Here is a 13269-nt window from a genome sequence, read left to right on the forward strand (position 1 = left end):
ACTCAAATATGTACTTGTACAGTATGTATTTATACATATTTTTGTACAGATTTCTTATACAGTGAAGATCTGATTGATATGTTGCTGGAAAAACTCTGTTTACTGATCTCTGAACACACACAGATATCGACGAGTGTGCTGAAAGAACGTCTCACTGCCACACGAATGCTTTTTGCACGAACACTCAGGGAAGTTATTCATGCACATGTAAACCAGGCTATACTGGAGATGGAAGATCTTGTTATGGTGAGTAGAGTAAAGAGAGTTGGAGTAATGTTAAAATGAAACTTTAGGTGTGCAGCAGTTTCACAACTTAAGTGATTTCTTAATGGAGATGAGGGCTAAAAGTAGCTGACAGTAAATACTTTGGAATTCAGGTACATCATTTCAGTGTGTACATCTGAATATTTTTATATCATAGTTTCTTACCTTGAAAATTGTTATAAATCTAAACTTTGTGCCATTGTAGCAGTTGGTTTTAGTGAGATAATACTGTAGTTTATACATTGTATCAATATAGAATTGTAATAGACAATTTATTTGCACAAAACATAATGCTAAAATCTAATTTTTTCAGATATTTTTGAGTGTTCCGACCCCACTAGTGTTTGTGATGAGCATGCATTCTGTTATAATACAGAAGGAAGCTACATTTGTATGTGTAAACCAGGCTACAGTGGTGATGGACGGGTTTGCTATGGTAAGTAATCATATTTGCCAGTGTGTTAAGACCCTTTTTAGTATATGTGTATGGAAGTTTATATTTTCCATTCTAGATTATATGAGAGTATTTCCATAATTCAGATTTTTAGTTTACTCTGTAGTTATTTTGTAATTACGTATTCAGCCATTCTCTTTCTGTAAGCATATGAATATGGAAGTGTCTCTAGAGACAAAAATTGTCATAAAAGGGGTCATGAACTCAAGACACTTTTGCAAAAAGTGACTGTTTGGAGGTACCTCCTTTTAAATTTAATCTTAACTTACCATAAAGTTCCACAGAATACTGTTCTTACCAGACACTTTGTTTCAGATATAAATGAGTGCTCAGGGACACCGGGTTACTGTGATGTTAATGCTAATTGTATCAACAATGTGGGTAGTGCAAATTGTTATTGTAGACAAGGCTTCAGAGGAAGTGGAAAAGTTTGCAGTGGTAAGTTGTCAAAAATTTTCTGTTGTGGTTTTATACTTTTCAGTATTTTTATGGAATCCTCCTGATATGAGTGAGAGAAATTTCAGATTACATTGTGTTGTATTTTACTGATGCTTTCTGATATTTGTATTCCTAGTATAATTTGCATACCTAGGTTTATACAATAAATATATATAGATAGAATAAAAATTTACTTGCCACTTGAAAGATTAGGATGGGAGACTTAAATTTTATTGGAAATGTTCATGAACATGAATATACATATTCCCACTTGGCCTGAGCTATAAAACAGTGGAAAAATAGCTTGTCAGAAGAATTGAAATGTATATTGTAGAAAACCATGATTTAAGTTCCTGGGTATGTTGGTGGTCTGGAATCCTGTGAGAGAAGGCTTTACAATTTACATTGCACAGTCACTAAGTGGTAGGCAAAAACTGAGGAAGAAACCTGCAACTACACAAGAATAACAAACTTGGTTAAAAACATTAATATGAAATGGAGATGCAGAGTACTTTTTGTCACATGGAAAAAATCTTATGCTGTGTAGGTGTTGTAGTATCTGAGCTAAAGAGAAAGTTGTCAAGTAACTTTGTTGCATGTTTATTCCCAAGCATTTGTATATCACAGGCAAGGTTTTAGAAATCTAATTTTAATGTATGTTAAGTTTGAGAACGTATAAAGGAACAACAGAAAGCATCTAAAATATACTGTTTTTTTCTAACTTGTTGCTTTAATTCCAAGAATGAGATTAGAAAACAGCTCTGAACTTTTACTGTAATTTGAAAGTGTTGTTTAGACAAGTTTTATAGCTGTTAACTGTCAGATGATATGGTTAGTAAAATGTTCTTTTTCTTCCAGATATTAATGAATGCTTGTACAAGATTGATGACTGTCATGCAAAAGCCCTTTGTATTAACACAGAGGGAAGCTACAATTGTACCTGCAAGAGTGGATATTCAGGGAATGGACGGGCTTGCGTTGGTAAGTGTTTAAGTAAATATATGTCTTTTATATTCCAGTGTTGGTGGATGATGTTTGTAAATACTACCAGTACTATTGTCATTATGTGGAAATCATAAGTTGTTCCGGTACGATACACAAACCATCGGTCCTTTTACAATAGGAAGGTAACTAGCCGCAGCTGGGACGGTCGTAAGCTTCGAACAAGGGAGTTCGGTAGTTAACTGCTTGTCCGACAGTGCGCGCGCAGCGCGACTGGGAGGTGAAGAATCACTTTTGCTTTCGGCCGTGTGTGTGTGGAGGACGTGTTCATCATCGCTTTCTGCCCGCATCATCGTCGTATGCTTTGCTATTGTTGTGAATTTTTCAACTTGGTTTGTCAGTGTTTGAAAGTGAATTGTAAGTACGTACTGTCCTTTTCATCTTTTATTACATTGATTTTATGGATCATCGGACATGGAACTATCCCCGCGGCCCCCCTTCTCTTCGCTCGATCCGTCGAGCGTAGAGGAGGGCGCTCGTTACCTGATGTGCAGTTGTATTCGGGGTCTTTGTTCGCTAGGGATGGGGCTCACCCCCCCCACGCGAGGGGGACGCCTCCTAACTTACGACTATTGCTTCCTCAGGGCTCCTGCTGCGGGAGACGACCTTGGCCAGGTGTGGATGTCACTGGGTCTTCAGGGCACGCCGAGCGTCCAGGGGCTGCTCCAGCATCTGGCGGGAGCTGTGCCGGTCACCCATGGAGCGGTGACCACCACTACACGATCTCGTCTCCAGGGTACGCTGCCCCTCCTCGCCTGGTTTACACTCCTCTCGTGATGTCTGTGACGCAACGGTTGCCGTGCCGAGGAGGGGCATGCCTCACTCTCCGGGTTCTTCGTGCTGCCAGCCCCGGTCTTCCGTTGCCCGAAGAGCTCGCCCCTGGACCTGCTGCCGGTACCCAGGATGTCGCTGGCTGCTGCCCCGTCTCCTGGAGTACCTCCCCTGTCTGCCGTACCTGCTGTACCTGCCGCTGCTGCTGTTCCTGCTGTTCCCACACCTGCCGACGTCGTTCCAGCCCGCAGTTTTGCTGCCCCAGACGCTGGTCCTTCCGGACAGGTGCAGCTGAGCCCTGTTGCTTCGGCAACAGCAGCCCCAGCTCCATCCTGGATGGAGGACTTGCCGCCTGTCCTGAGGGAGCTGACGAAGAAGAAGAAGAGGAGGAGGAAGGTGTCGTTGTCTTCTTCGTCATCTTCTTCGTCGCCTGCTGCCGTCTCTTCCCCTCCGACTCCCAAGGCTTCCAAGCCGAGAAAGAAGAAGGCTGCCTCCTTCCCCCCTAAGAAGGCTCCCTCGGGAACTAATAAGGGCCCGTCTCACTCTGGTGGGACGGGGGGTCCTTCTGCTGGTCCTTCTGCTCCTTCGGGAGCAGGGCCCGTCTCTCCACCAGGTTCCTGCTCGGCCTCTAGGTACCGAGTGTACGGCCGCCCGCTGGCGACCGTCCAGCCAAGGCCCAGACGTCCGAGTTCGCTCGGCGCCAGGACCAAGGCACGGAGCAGAAGGCTGGCGAAAGCCGCTCGGGTGACTCTCGCTAGACCAGTGATCGCTCTCGTAGTGACCAGCTGGTCACCAGGATTGCCGTGACGGTCCTAGACCGACCACGGGCGGAGGCTGGTAAGAGGTCCCCTCGATCGCAGGAATCTGCCTCGGCTGGTTCCAGCGGTTTGACGCGCCGTGAGAACGAGCACCTGTCCCATCGCGACAGTTGTCTCTGCAGGTCCCCTGACCGCCGCTCCCACTGGAACCGGACGGATAGGGGGACCAGCAGCAGCTCCCCTGACGCACGGGACCGGGGCCGCTGTTCTCGGTCCAGCCGCTCTCCCCAGGGGAGCGGCATGACCAGGCCTGCAGCTTGATCGTCACCGTTGGCGATTCCCTGCAGCCCCCCAATGCGCACCGATGAGCGAGGGGGGAGCATCAGGTCTTCCTCTCCTGTTCCTCCAACTTCCTCGGGTTACACCGAGAAGGGTGAGATAACTAGGAGTGATCGTGAGGGGCGCGCCCCCCCATGATCCTGCCACGATGCCCTACGTGCCAGGCACGGTCCTCGGATTGACCAGGTCGTATGCGCAAGTGACAGGAGGAGACCGGGAGGGGTCTGCCGCTGTTCCTCCCTCTGAAGGAGGAGGGTCTCAGGAATCGCTCTTGCTGGAGGGGCTTGATGGTCCTACTCCTCAAGATGCGGGCACTCCTGAGATCCAGAGGAATTTTGCTGAGGTCATTGTGCTGATTCGTCAGCACAACGACCTCGGGGAATGATCGCCAGCTGCTGGTCCAGACCAGCAACTCGACCATCACCGTGGTTGATGATCATCACAGTCCTCCCAGCCTACCGGTTCTGCTGGTAGGCAGGGGAGGAGCTCTCATAACAGCTCCTCTGACATATGACCGACGCTCCGATCCTTGGTCCAGCTTTTCTCCAAGAAGCCACTGGTCCAGACCTGCAGCTCGATCGCCACCGTTGGTTGGCGATCGCCTGCAGTCCTCCCAGCCTACTAGCATGCTAGTAGGAAGGGTAGAAGCATCAGGTCTCCCTCACCTGTCCTTTCAACCTCCTTAGGCTACACCGGGAGGAACGAGGCAAGCAGGAGTGACCGTGAGGGTGGGGGGCAGGCTGGCAAGGATGAATGACGCTTCCCAGACTCTTGGAGGGACCATCACCGCTGTTCACGTGACGGTCCGTCTGGACCACCCATTCAAGAGAACAGGGCGTGCTCCCCCTTCGGTCCTCTTGATAGGTTTCGGCCTCGACGAGGACTGGGACGAGTCTGAGGACGGTATCGGCTCTCTCCTGTCAGGTGCTCGATCAGCCCCACCCAAATGACATTCACTGTGGCGGCAGACGCTTAACCTGCAGTACGAGTTTGTAACCCTCCTCGGGAAAACGTTTTCTCCTGAAGATACGTTTTCCCACACTCTGAGAGGCCATCGCTGCAAGGGGATGGCTCCTCGTACTTGCTTCTCCAACTGCTAGTTCCACTGGGAAGGTGAGCGAGTATCCAATTCCTCCCCCATTCCCTCTCTCCTTACAGCTACGAGCGAGTATCCAATTCCTCTCCCATTCCCTCTCTCCTTACAGCTACGTGGAATCCTGCAGAGAGTACTCTGTAGGATTCCACGTTGGGGACTGCGTTCCTGGGGGGGACCTTCGGGTCTTACCGGACGTAAGTCCCCCGTCGTTGAGGAAGGATCCTGCCCCATCCTCGATTTCTACAGGAATCGGGAGGACCCCCAACCGATGATCGTCTGACGAATTCGGTGGGGGTTTCGCCGAGCGCTTAGAATTCTGCGGAATTTCTATCACACTCAAATTGTTCAGGTTTTTTTACGGTCTGCAGACACTTGGGCAAAACCACGGTCCAGAGTGGGCTAGACGAGAATCCCCGATAATTGTTACTACGATAATCGGGAATCTCACTGAATGCTCGAATTCCTAGAATTTCTAGGAAGAATATCTCACAGTAGGCGACCAACCCTGAGATAGAGAAGAACGGACGGGAACATCCAGTTTGGCTTGAACTATCGTCTTCGGTATTCTGTTATCACCATTGAAGCTTTCCTTCGGGGAAGACTTCTTCACTCTCTTGATTAGAGAATGAAGGGTGTCTGCTTCCAATCCTTATTCTCATTCCTTGAATGGAAAAGAATTTAGGATGGAGGTCTTTGTACAGGAACCTACAAATATACTACGTATATTACCCTCGCGACATGATTCTGTTAATCAGTTGAATTGTCCAGGGCGTAGGCACATACCGTAGTTAACTCTACGGATTGTGACCGAGACGAATAGTATCTTAATTGAACTGCAACTCGGGACTGCCTGCAACCTCCCAGGAGTTACCAGTTTCGATTTTGAGAGACTTGTGGTATTGTTACGACAACACCACCTCAGCTTTTGTATTCACCGAAATCCGTTTCTTTTAAATAAAATTCCTTGAGCGTATTTTTTTTACGCTCGATGGTTCTAGTCGAACGCATTCCATCTTGGAATGGATTACCTGGCAACTCAGGATGACAAGTGAGCGAGAGCTAACTGTGTATTGGGCTCCCAACGCAGCCCAGTACCAGCTGGCTCTCAGAGATGCACGGTCGGTTTATGTCTCTCTCCCCTACAATGATTGACTACCGAACCGTATCTCTGCCCGACAATCACAGCATTAGGCCTCTGATTGATGGGGATTCTCGCATACATGAATGACCATCTCTACTGCATCGCCTTGGACATTGCGAGAATTTTCAGACACAGATATCTCAATGGACACTATCATCTTTCTGTTTACTGCACGGTAACGGAAGTCTGTAGCCTAGTCTCCCGCTGCATCGCACCCCTGCGATAATACGGAATGATTTCTCCAGACATCTGAGTTTGTCTTCTAAATATCTCGTATTCGTAGGTGTGCAATTGTTCATTGTTCACCCCGAATTACAGATGTATAACGGAAGACATCGCCTGCTCCCCGCCCTGCCAGCTCTACTTCCCAGTATTGTCCTCCCTGGATAACCTGAAGATGATGATGATCAGCCCATGAGAAGCAGTTCTTCAGGCAATACATCCCTGTGTTTTCATTACTGAAAAGCACCCTGCTTTCATTGCAACTACGACTCCTCACCGAACAGCAATGAAATAGCAGTTTAGCGTTTTCAGTCCTTTGTAAGCACAGGTTCAGAATCTTGAGAATTTTTCTCTCGATTTGGCTGCGAAGACGTAGGTAGCATTCACCTTCCACCTTCGTCTTCAACGGCACATAGTGTTGTTTCTCCTTAGCTGAGATTCAACTAATATGAGAATTCTGTCTTGCCATCAGGGACCTCGGTCTCTAGAAGGCAATTGACTTTCGCCTGTCGGGCACATGCCTTAGAGAATCATCACCTGCCGTCCGGCAGCGGTGGCAAACAAATAGACGATTTGTATGGTCTCTCGGCATAACCCTTTAAAGGAGAAAGTGACATGACTTGCTCGGATGCTTGGACAGCTTGCCTCACACAACCGAACGCAGTCAGTCAGCAGCTGTCAAACCGCCAAAGTCAGTTACAAGCTACGCCGTGGACTTAGTTTGGTTGTTCCAGATCAATCATTACTTTGTCCTACTAGCTTGTCCCAGAACCCATACCATCGACACCCACCATGGAGTGTCGGTGTCCTATCCACTACGGAGACGGAGAGACTTCGCCGCAGGGGGATACGAGACCACGAGAGGCTTCGCTGCAATGGGATTCGAGAATGCGAGACACTTCGCTGCAGACGGACAGACCAGTATGGGTCGCTGCAGACGGACAGACCAGTATGGGTACTGGACATCACCAAAGAGGGAACTGCATGGCTTTTCCTGCGAAGTCAAGCATCCAGGGGATGGGGATCTGTGACGCTTGATTTCATACCGAACTTTGTAGCAAAGACTCAGAATCCTTCGGTCCCTGCCGATCGGTTCGAGTTCTTCACAATCCCCTCCCTAATGGACTTCACCGCCTTCGATGTGAAGGAGATGCTGCTTTGTCCTGTGAGGGCGCGATGGTGCTATCTGAAGTAAACTTGACACCTCAGGTCTGAGTGTTGACACATCTTCATTAGCACCGGGATGACCAAGAAGAAGTTACAGGAACACACTTTCTTGCTGGCTGCGTGAGGTGATCAGGAGGGCGTACGAAGCTGATGGTAGCGACGACATCCGTACCCTTCGTCCGAGAGCTCACGAAGTCAGAGATATTGGTCCTTCATTCGCATTCCGCAAGAACTTCTCTGTGGCGCAGGTACTGAAGGCAGGGGTCTGGTCCAACCAGACCACATGCACCTCCTTCTACCTTCAGGATATAGCCCACAGGTCCTTGGACAATTGTTCCTTAAGACCCGTGGTGGCTGCTAAACACGTTGTGTAGCTTACCCAGCTCCCGAGCGGACCGAACCGAACAGCATCGCTTCCTGGTGTGACTGCATGAAGGGATAGGTGATTGAGAAGGTGACTGGCCTTCTCTTCCCCATCTTTTTCTCTCCCTCTACCTGTGGGCAGAGGGACGCGGTAGTCACTACGCTGGGCAGGAGGCGATGCAGGTAGGCTACACGACCGAGCCCCATCCTATCCCTTTCATTAGGGATAGGAGTGAATATCCACCACTTCCCCCAGCAAGGGGGAGGAAGTGGAAGCCAACAAGAGACAAACCCATAACTTTATGTTGCCTCTTGTAACAGGAACAAATTCTTGCTTGCTAGTTTTAAGAGATATGCTTGCCTCTCTCTTATTACTTAGGTCCAGAGGGCTAACCATTGATCCTGCGGTACATACCCCGATCAATTGGGCAGAGGCTAGGATACCTCCTTCGTTCTTACGACCAGGGAGGCAATCCAAGGTTGGGCAAACACCAGTCTGTTCTCAAAAATCTTGGATTCCTCCCACCAAGAAGTGAGTCTTCCTATTGTTAAAGGACCGATGGATTGTATATCATACTGGAACAAATGACAATTTGTCGAAAATTGCATTTTTCCTAACTATACAAACCTGACGTCCTTTTACATATAGTAGTCCCACCTCATGCCACCCCTCACTCTGCGTTTTTTCCTGGGCCTAAAGCAAAAGTGATTCTTCACCTCCCAGTCACGCTGCGTGAGCACTGTCGGACAAGCAGTTAACTACCGAACTCCCTTGTTCGAAGCTTACGACCGTCCAGCTGCCGCTAGTTACCTTCCTATTGTAAAAGGACCTCAGGTTTGTATAGTTAGGAAAAATGCAATTTTCGACAAATTGTCATTTCAAATGTAAGTCGGGTAATGTGGTGATAATGATACTAAATGGTTGCATGATAATAAAAAATGCAGTACCAAAAGGTTACCATTAAAAAATTCTTTGTAAATAAAACTAGAATCTGTTATCATAGACTAAATTTAAAAGTTTTTTTATCTTGACACTGCTGCATTCGACAGAGGGGCGATCTCTCTCTCTATTCCTTTGGCGTTGGATTTTCTTGGAAATTCTTCGCTATCAATCACATGTACGCATCCTGGAGAGGCCTTCCGGTTCCTGTAGGAGATGGCAGAAGACCTTTTTTACCATCTTCGCTTGCACTGAGACCTTTGACTTAGGCTACTAGTCTGAATGGCGTGACATCATGCTCAATACTTCTCTGCCTGTGACGTCTGCTTTGGTGACGTCTCTCCTCCGCCTGTAGGTAGGAGGAGCCCATAGTTTCAAGCGGGAGATGTTGTAGGGCAAGACCTCCGTCGCCATTTCTTCCTCCTCCTCCCCCCTTCCCTCCTGTTGGAGAGATCGGGACCTGTGGCGTTTTCTGAGAGCCAGAGAGGGGATTTTCCATCTTCCCAGCACAGACGTCTCTCTCCCCTTCAAGTACGTGAACTTGTTTCAGTCCGTGTTGATCTTCACTTTCATCAGAGTTCTCAGTCTGGTTCTTTGTCTCCTCGGCCTGTCCGAGTTTTATTGCATGATGACTTACTAATTTAATTGACATGAATTTGGCAAAAATTCCATAAAAACTGACTTACCTAACCAAAGTGACTGGGCCAACTCTAAGAATTAGGAAGTGGTCAGTCACAAGGTGGTTTCTTCATGATTCGCTAATGCGAACAGCAGTTGGTTTATCGAGGCATATTTCAGCCCTTCTCTCTCTCTCTCAATACGTTGGCCGGCTGGCATGGACTCGGAAGGATTTCTCAGTTCTCACATCAGTCATGTTGAAGGATGAGCTTAAAACACTTGGACGTATGAAACTTAAAGTACATTCTTCTTAAATATTTACAAGTTGAAGTACATCTTGAGATAGGAGCTTTTTAAAGAGACTTGAGTTATGGAAAGATAGCAGAGAGTAAGTGATACAGAGTTCAGTGTTTGATCACAGGAAGGGAACAGTATTGGACAAACGAATGCACATCCATGACATATAGGTTATGCTGACATCTTAGTTTACTCTGATTCCCATGAGAGCCGGTCTGACATACCGATCTACGGGAAGGATGTTCATTTGTTTGTCTGTGGTTATGATTTTTCAGCATTTGCACACGTCTTGAACGGACGAGGTATTTTTGGGAGTTTTTTCCTCATTGACTTATTTTACAGAGCGTAGCTATGTTTAATAATGGAATGGGTTGCATTTCCATTTTTATGTATTTTTCATTACACGTGAATAGTTTCAGTCCGTGCTGATCTTCATTTTCATCAGAGTTCTCAGTCTGGTTCTTCATCTCCTCGGCCTGTCCCAGTTTGTCGCATGATGAGACACTTCTAATTTAAGGGGAGAAGGTGAACACGGCAGTGTACATTCACACATCTGTATACGTGATCACCACCATTCGTCTTCTAAAGTGTGGGTTTGAGACTGCTAGGCAAACAGTGATCTTTTCCCAGATAGTCTCTGTTGGATCGTTCCACATATCACTGCTATATTCGTGATTCATCACACGCCCGTATACGTAATAGTCACGTGTCCGTATACATGATCATCACATGCCTGTATACCTGATGAAGGTCCTACTCTCGCCGTTCATCTTCTGGAGTCGGGTTGAGATACCTCTAGGCAAGAATGATCTTTTCCCTGATGTTCTCATTGGGATCATCAACCGTGTACGTGATCGAGGTCCTACTTAGGCTTCATCAGGAGTAAAGGTCGAGAGACTACTAGCCAAGGGTGGTGGTCTGCCTGATATTCACTTGTAGATCGTTCTACATCACACCACTGTGTACGTGTGTTTGATTTATCCCATGTCCGTATACACGTCCACGTACAGGATTCATCACTCGGCCCTGTTCTAGTGTCTTCCTTTTCAAGTTGAATTCAGATATCCCATTATATTTGGGAAAGTAGTTCCTCTGGTGGAAGCTATGATAACCTGCCTAGAGGTAATTCGGAATGTCTGTGGAAATGCCAGTCAATGGATTCATTCAATCAAGCCATCCAACCTTCTTTAGGATTCAGGCTACTTTCTGGGTAGGTACTTGAGTCTAGGCCAAGAAGGCTTCAAGGCAAGGGAAATTAAGGAACTGCTTGCCTTTCTGTTTTAGCCCAGCCTAAGTAATTGAATTCTTAACTTAGCAAGTAGCTAGTTGAGTCCTGTTTAACCTAGCCTAACTAGTTTAAAGCTACCTTGACCTAGCCTAAGTGGTTCTCGGCCTAGCCTAATTAGTTCAAAGCTACCTTAAGCTGTCGAGTTCTTAGCCTAGCAAGTGCCAAGTTCTTAGCCTAGCCCAGCTAGTTCAAAGCTACCTTGACCTAGTCTTAAGTGGTTGAGTTCTTAGCCTAGCAAGTGCCGAGTTCTTAGCCTAACCTAATCGGTTCAAAGCTACCTTAACCTTAGCCTAGCCAAACTAACCTTAGCCCAGCCTACTATGAGATTCAGGGCCTCTGTAACACGGTTTTTTCGCAATAACTTTTTAACTATGCATTTCATAAATAACGCTTATTCAGAATACATATTATATCAACACATAAATTTTGAGTGTATTCTGCACTACGTAGGTTGAATAAATTTGGTACTTATAATGTGAAAGTGACCTTTTTTGAAGACGGGCCAACTTACTCGGAGAAATGGTTTCGAACGCACTCGTTACGTAACTTATGACATCATTTCTTCCCTCTTTCTCGATGGATGATTGGCTATACGTAACGAAGGCTAAACCTCTGGCAACAATGACATACAAATCTAAATATAAGCAAAGCAGTACACCTTTATGAACTCTGGAACCTCCCCACTGATAATTTTCATAATGAACAAACCAACAAAATATGTTAATAAATACAAAAACATTTCGATTATTAGTCTAACTCCCAAAATAAGTTTCCAAAGAAATTACAGTCTACTTTATAGGTCACAATCAGATTGACAAGATGTAGGGAATAGTTGGTAATTACCAAAAACATAGTAGACAAGCTTGATTTGGTAACTGCTATAACCAATGTCAAGCTATTTTTATTTATTGGCTATCTACCTATTTACTGAAAAAAAAATAGCCGGTACCGTATATTGGCTTTAAACCTTCACCAATAATTATCGTCAGAATGGTGACTTCATGAGGCTCCACCCACTTTCGCCTCGTTATAATTCAGGATAACACTGAAGGCTACCATGGGCATTGTTGGATTAGAAAATTTAACTTCTGGCTATAAAAACTAATTTCTCGAGTAGTTGTAAGAAGTGCTAAATGATCCTCAAGGATCCCAGCAGTTGGTCTAAACGTTTAATTCATGTATATTACTGCTATACTGTTGTGGCACTACTGCTACAGTAGTATTACTACGCTAGCACTGATACCCCACCCACATCTATGTATCGTTCTGCCATTCATAAAGTCTTTGGGTTTCAGAGCCGATGGCATTTCTGTCTGGTGGATGGGCGGGGCAACATTTAGTCAAGAGGTGTTTGTTTACCTTGCTTACGTAATGAATGTTTTTCGACTCTTGGCTCGTAATCATTGGCCATGGCGTCGGCTAGTTCATTTTTACTCTATAAAAATCAAAACTATCGGGTTTAGGTTATTGATAATGCTGACAAAATTTGTGTGTGGTTGTAAAATATACATATGTCAACTTTCAGCTACATCCGATGCTTTGACAAGGAGCAAAGTCCAAAAAACCATGTTACAGAGACCCTGAATCTCATAGTAACTAGTTCAAAGCTACCTTGAACCAGCCTAATTGGTTGAGTTCTTAGCCTAGCCTAACTAGTTCAAAGCTACCTTAACCTCAGCCTAGATTAACTAGTTCAAAGCTACCTTAACCTCAGCCTAGCCTAACTAGTTCAAAGCTACCTTAACAACAGCCTAGCCTAACTAGTTCAAAGCTACCTTAACAACAGCCTAGCCTAACTAGTTCAAAGCTACCTTAACCTCAGCCTAGCCTAACTAGTTCAAAGCTACCTTAACCTCAGCCTAGCCTAACTAGTTCAAAGCTACCTTAACAACAGCCTAGCCTAACTAGTTCAAAGCTACTTTAACCTCAGCCTAGATTAACTAGTTCAGAGCTACCTTAACCTCAGAGCTAGAAACCTAACCTTTTAGTTAACCTTTCAAAGAACTAGCCTTAACTTAGTTCCAGCTACCGAACCCCAGACTAGCCTAACTAGTTCAAAGCTACCTTAACCCCAGCCTAGCCTAACTAGTTCAAAGCTACCTTAACCCCAG

At 46.0% G+C, this 13269-nt stretch overlaps 1 protein-coding gene across 2 annotated transcripts in view; it reads left to right on the top strand.

Moving 5' to 3' along the window:
• Nucleotides 1-13269, top strand: part of LOC135210215 (fibrillin-1-like) — a 179911-nt gene that overhangs the window by 140626 nt on the left and 26016 nt on the right. For both annotated transcript variants that reach the window (XM_064243051.1, XM_064243052.1), the window contains 4 exons: nucleotides 124-246; nucleotides 578-700; nucleotides 1034-1156; nucleotides 2015-2137. In XM_064243051.1, the coding sequence (XP_064099121.1) occupies nucleotides 124-246; nucleotides 578-700; nucleotides 1034-1156; nucleotides 2015-2137 (492 nt within the window). The remainder of the gene's footprint in view (nucleotides 1-123; nucleotides 247-577; nucleotides 701-1033; nucleotides 1157-2014; nucleotides 2138-13269) is intronic.

Source organism: Macrobrachium nipponense, chromosome 39, assembly GCF_015104395.2.
Source record: "Macrobrachium nipponense isolate FS-2020 chromosome 39, ASM1510439v2, whole genome shotgun sequence".
NCBI classification, from domain to species: Eukaryota; Metazoa; Arthropoda; class Malacostraca; order Decapoda; family Palaemonidae; genus Macrobrachium; species Macrobrachium nipponense.